At 47.4% G+C, this 6,069-nt stretch overlaps 1 protein-coding gene across 1 annotated transcript; it reads right to left on the minus strand.

Moving 5' to 3' along the window:
* Nucleotides 1–2,251: 2,251 nt before the first annotated feature.
* Dctpp1 (dCTP pyrophosphatase 1) lies at nucleotides 2,252–5,645 on the minus strand. Its single transcript, NM_138892.1, has 3 exons — nucleotides 5,492–5,645; nucleotides 4,495–4,605; nucleotides 2,252–2,633 (listed from the first exon to the last, which is right to left on the minus strand). Exons 1-3 carry the CDS (start codon nucleotides 5,590–5,592, stop codon nucleotides 2,333–2,335), a joined length of 513 nt encoding a protein of 170 aa, NP_620247.1. The 5' UTR covers nucleotides 5,593–5,645; the 3' UTR covers nucleotides 2,252–2,332.
* Nucleotides 5,646–6,069: the final 424 nt, after the last annotated feature.

A 6,069-nucleotide genomic window follows, 5' to 3' on the forward strand; every position in this document is an offset into this window, starting at 1 on the left:
ACCAAATGGGGCTATAAAATAGCCTGGAACTCGGAGACACACACACCTGGCTGGCTGTGCCTCAATCTCAGTTCTGAAAAGAGGCATAAACAGGACATGTTCTTGACTAGATTATTATGTTTTGCGGTCCTTGAGGGTCGGTGTGGCAAAGGAGAGAAATGGGGCTGTGTAAATAGGTTTAAGTACTTCCTTATGTAAATACACTAGTGCCCCACCACCATTTAATTTTCTTTAAGATTTATTTTTATGAGTACACTATAGCCATCCACAAGCCATACCAGAAGAGGGCATCAGATCCCATTACAGAGGGTTGTGAGCCCCCATGTGGTTGCTGGGAATTGAACTCAGGACCTCTGGAAGAGCAGTCGGTGCTCCTAACCACTGAGCCATCTCTCCAGCCCCATTTAATTTTTTTAAAAGATTTATTTGTGGGGCTGGGGATTTAGCTCAGTGGTAGAGCGCTTACCTAGGAAGCGCAAGGCCCTGGGTTCAGTCCCCAGCTCCGAAAAAAAGAACCAAAAAAAAAAAAAAAAATTTATCTGTCTTCAGTCACACAAGAAGAGAGTATCAGATCTCACTACAGATGGTTGTGAGCTACCCAGTGGTTGCTGGGAATTGAACTCAGGACCTCTGGAAGAGCAGTCAGTGCACTTAACCACTGAGCCATCTCTCCAGCCCTATTTAATTAACCTTAAGCTGACCCAGTACTCACTATATACACCAGGCTTGCATTTTCAGGAACCTTCTTTCTGAATTCTGGGATTACAAGCGTGCACCTTGCATCACCACAGCTAGCTCCAAACCTCATCTCCACTTTTGCAGACAGCTAGTGAATGGTACAGCAGGAAATAGACCATTGGTCAAGGAAACTGATGATCACAGGATTTAGGGGAAAAAAAAAAAACAAAAACAAAAAAAAAAACACTTGCAGAGGATCTGGGCTCCATCCTAAGCACCCATGTGGCTTAACAGCCATCCATAACTCCAGTTCGAGGGGACCCAAAGCCCTAACTTCTGACCTGGTACACAGACACATTATTGGCAAAACATACACACAAAAAATAGTTTTGGTTTGTAGCCCAAGCTATCCTCAAACGTATGTTCTTCTGTCTCAGCCTCCTTAATGCTGGTGTCACAGGTGTCACAGTATCCAACACCATGCCCCAAAGTAATCTTAAAAAGTAGGAAATGGGATGGGGGCATGAGCCATGGTTATGTGTGGAGGTTAGAGGGCAACTTGCAGGAATTGGTTTTCTCCCTCTACCATGTGGATCTCTGGGATAGAGTTGGGACACTGGTCACTGGACCATCTCATAAGCCTGGAAGTAATATTTGATAAGTGTGTGGATTTGTATAAATGAATGCAGGCGCCAGCCAAATCAGGAAGATTTGGAGCTAGGGTTAAGGCATTTGTAAGCTGCCTCTGCAAAAGCATTAAGTGCTAAGTGTGACAGTGCACGCTTTTAATCTCGGCACTTGAGAGGCAGAGGCAGATGGATCTCTGTGAGTCCAAGGTCAGCCTGGTCTACATAGCAAGTTCCAGGTTAGCCAATAATATATAGAGACCTTGACTTAACAAAGACGAGGAAAAAAAAAAAAAGACCAGGAAGTGCACTTAAGTGCTGAGCAATCTCTCCAGTCCCCAGAAGATTTTTTAAGATTTGTCTTGGAGAAGGAAAAGGAGCTGGAACTCCAGAGAAAATCAGAGAGGGGGGTTACAGATTTGATCAAATACAGGGACAAAGGAGGGGATAAAAGATAAAAAATTAAATGTTATAATATTCAGTGGGCAGGAATGTAAAACAGCCATTTTTAATCAGATGAATTCTTTTACCTGGGAAGGCATGAAGGGTCATTAGAGAAGGAGGCAGACAATCACCACATCGTGACCACTGGTTTCTCATCATTACCTCACTTTCTGGGAGGACTCTTAGGTGCCTCAGGGGACATAATGTGCTCACACACCATATCAACTGTTCACTCAACACCATCTAGCTAGAAAGGAAGAACAGAGATTGGCCAGGTCAGAGAGGTGGGTGGTCTTTCCTTGTACACAGGGACCAAGGAACGGAAGCTGTATTCTGTACTTATCAAAGACTTGCAGCCCATATTTACTTCCTGCTCTCTGCTTTTGCAAGTTTTAAATTATGAAAAGGCAGAACAGCAACTGTGAGTTACACTGGACAGAGCCCTGCTTCTCTGCAGGATTTGAGATATTTTGTCTAGGTTCTCAAGAAAAATCCAAACATTGTTGCCTTACGTTATTTTAATGAGAGAGAAAACACCAGGCCCAGATCTATGACTTAAAAAAGACCAGACTAGCACTGTTTTTCTAGGTGGAAGCCTGGTTTCCCAACTCAGAGGCAGGGTCTCCAGACCCCACAGCCTCGTTTTCAGAGAGGGTCCCACGGGGCAAGTCTGTGTACTTGCAGGCAGAGCCCCGGGACAGATGGACTGGGTAACGTTGGCGGTTGGTGTCCATTTTGGAGATTACTGCTCGAGGTAAGTCCACATGACAACGGGCTGCTAATGCCACCAGGTAGATGAGGACGTCACTAAGCTCCTCCTGAAGGGCTGCTCTCTCCTTTGGCTGCCATGCCTGAGGACCAGGCTCTGCGTCAGACTTCCACTGACTAGGAAGAGAACAGATATACAAGCTTACTAGTTTCTTGGGCCTGTCTATAAAGTTTCACACTACCACAGCCCAGAAAAATCTCTCCAGGGATAATCTACTTGCCTGGGCCCTGGGCAGAACCATGTGTGTTAACGGATAACAGCCAGACCCCCCATGACTTTACCTCAGCCACAGAGTGACCAAGAGAACACTTGCTGAGACACTCCGAGGTTCAGTTCTACTTTTCACTAGTGCTAGCTGCTGTCACTCCATACTAAACCCCGGACCTGAGTCAGTGCAGGAATTCACCTTCCTGTTAACTCCTCTCTACCCACTTGCTCTCCCACCCAAAGCCACCATTACCTCTTCTGTTTGTGGTCACTGTTCCTTCTACTATGAACACCACCCCCCATCCTCCTAGATTTCCCTTTCTTGATACTTCGGTCTCAATTCAGAGCTTATCATCTCAGAAACCCTTTCTCTCTCATCTGCTTATGTAATTATCCCCTTCCCGAGACTGACTCCTGTGTACCTCAGGTTTCAGTCTCCCTGTGGCCGAGGACGACCACCTACCTCCCCAGCCCTCAGCCTCTGCCTCTCAAGCCCTGGGGTTACATCACACACCACCACATCTGACTTGATTTTCCCTTAGCCCTTGTCAGAGTTCCAGATCACTTAAAACTGTGTTCTTACTCTTCTTCTACCAGGAGTGGAGGCTGTGTGGTCCACGGCCTCCCAGCCTTTGTTATAGATAACCTAGCTCACAACTGATGCTAACTCATCTGTACAAAAGGAATGGCCCACCCTCAAGTGCATTTTATATGCCCTCTAGACTTCATCCCACAATGGCTGCCCAGAGTTAGGTCCACACCAGCCTGCTCACTAGCCTGCTCTAATCCAATTTTCAGGTGTCCAATCTGCCCTGCAGGCACAGAAATCTTTCTGCTACTGAGGTTAGACCAGGCCTTCTGCCTGAACTCCAACACCTTCTAACTCCAATCTTATCCGCCTGGGCTTGCCTCACACCCTATCTTCCACAGTTCCCACTTCTATGTAAGGCCTACAGTGGGCTAGATACTTGGGCCACAAAGAGAACAAAAACAGATACAAAACCCCCCCTTTTCTTGGGAAAGCTAATTTTGAATTAGATTCTCCCAGAATCTAACTTGCCCTTTCTCATCTCACTACTACTTTTTAAAGGACAGATTTATTTATTCTGCAGATAGATGTAAGTGCCTGTTTGTATGGGCACTATGTATATGCAGAGCCTCCACGGCCAGAAGAGAGTGTGGGATCCCGTGAAACTGGAGTTATAGGAGGTTGTAACCTGGCACAGGGGTGCTGGGAACTGAACTCGCACTTCTGCAAGGGCAGGAAGTGCTCTTAAGCCCTGAGAAATCTCAGCAGCCCCACTGCCTCTGCAAAGGAAGTTCCCTGTCTGGCAGGCTACCTTTTAAAATTCCTTATTTCAGCTCTACACAGAGGTAAAATGCTTGTGACAACTGTCTGCCACCCCCAACACACACACACTCACTCTTTTTCCTTTGAGACAGGGTTTCTCTGCATAGCCCCAGCATCTTGAAATCCGCTGTAGAGCAGGCTGGCCTCAAACTTACATATCCACTGCCTGCCTGACTCATGCTGCACCACTACAGCCCTGCTGACTGTTCTTAGACCTCAGTCTACCTCACTGTTCTACACTTTCATTCTCTCCCTGGAAACTTCCTGGCACCCTACAGGGACTGTGGCCCTTGTGACTTCAGCAGCAGCACAGAATACAGCTGTAAGGAAAATAAAACAAACCCCAGTTTTTGAGGCTCAAATACATTCTCTCTCCACCCCCAAAACAGCCTCTTCCAGGAAGCCTCCCATCTACTCACAAGAGTTCTGCCAGCTCGCCCACTTCTCCCACCAAGGCTAGGAGCAGGTTCCGAGGCTGGTGGAACTGTTCCCAGTCCCGCTCAGCAGCAAACTCTGCATGGAGGCGTCGGCTGAAATAAAGGAGTGGAGGTTCAAGTCTCAGGGTTAGAGGACAAGATGCAGGTACCCAGCATACACCTATAAGGACACAGGCCTAGGAATTTTAACAGTCGATTTCTTGGATGTCCTTAAGTTACTACCTTTTTTTTTTTTTTAAAGATTTATGTATTTTATGTGAGTGCACTGTAGCTGTCTTCAGACACACCAGGAGAGGACATCGGATCCCATTGCAGATGGTTGTGAGCCACCATGTGGGTGCTGGGAAATGAACTCAGGACCTCTGGAAGAGCAACCAGTGCTCTTAACCACTGAGCCATCTCTCCAGCCCCAAGTTTCTACCTTTTAATAAGACTTTCTTATTGTCAGGAAATAAACGTGCCCCTGTACAGATTTTACCCTCAAGTCAAATTTAGCAACAACACCCTTTATTATTCCATTTTTTTTTTTACTGCTAGTTCTTCTGGTACTCAACCTTAACGCCCCTATTCCCGCACACCTAGGTCTAACTAAATCACAGGATGTAATTTTGAGACATTGCCCACTGAGGCCTTCCTTGACATTCTGCAAGGAAAAAAAAAAAATAAAACATTTCTATGCTTCAGCTTCCCCTGTTCAACTGCCCATCACTCCTAGGGTGCAGAGGTACTATCCGACCTCTGTAACCTCTCCAAGGTTGTACTAAAAATTGGTACTAACATGCCCAGGGGCGTCACCCAATTTCCCTGGCTTCAAGTGCGCACTGTACACATAAGGTTTGGCTGGGCTCTCCAAAGAACTGCCAGGAGGGCCTGGGTGGACATGGGTATGTTGTTCTTCTTGTGGACCACGTGGAGGGACCCTCCCCACTACAACAAAAAGGTCAGTATCTCCAACCGAGGCTGGACAAGGACTGCTTACATGTCCTCAAGCGTGGGCTCTGGGCTGAAGCTGAACGGGCCGGCAGCAGCAGAGTCTTCTTGCCCCCCATTACCGCACACACCGGTACCAGCTTGGGACATTCCGCCCACCAGTCCCAGCCGCGCGGGAGCAAACTCCGCGCCACGTTCAGAGCCGCCTCTAGGGTTCCGACCAATCACGGTTTCTCTGTTGCGTCCCCGGGGCGGAGCCGGAGGGGGACCCAATCATATAGACGGATTTTTGCTACGCACCGCCTCTTCTCCGGCCTAGACCAATCTGAAGGGAGTTTCAAGTGTATTTTCGGTGCCCTCGAGTTCTTTCGCCCAGGCGAAACTCTTAAAGGGAAAGGTACGAAATCAATCTGGGAAAGAGACAGAACAGAAGCCTAATGTGACGTTGTTTGCTTAATGGGCGCCAGATGGCGCCAAAGTGAAATAGCAGACGCGGAGGAGGCGGGTCCACTCAGAGCAAAAACCCTACAGTTTGTGCGTGGTCACTTAGTTACGCTGTTTAAGGTTCCAGTCTTCACACAATTTGAAAAAGGTTGATGAGAAAAAGTGCAGGCTTCTAGAGAGGAG

The sequence above is a fragment of the Rattus norvegicus genome, chromosome 1, assembly GCF_036323735.1.
Source record: "Rattus norvegicus strain BN/NHsdMcwi chromosome 1, GRCr8, whole genome shotgun sequence".
Taxonomy (NCBI): Eukaryota; Metazoa; Chordata; class Mammalia; order Rodentia; family Muridae; genus Rattus; species Rattus norvegicus.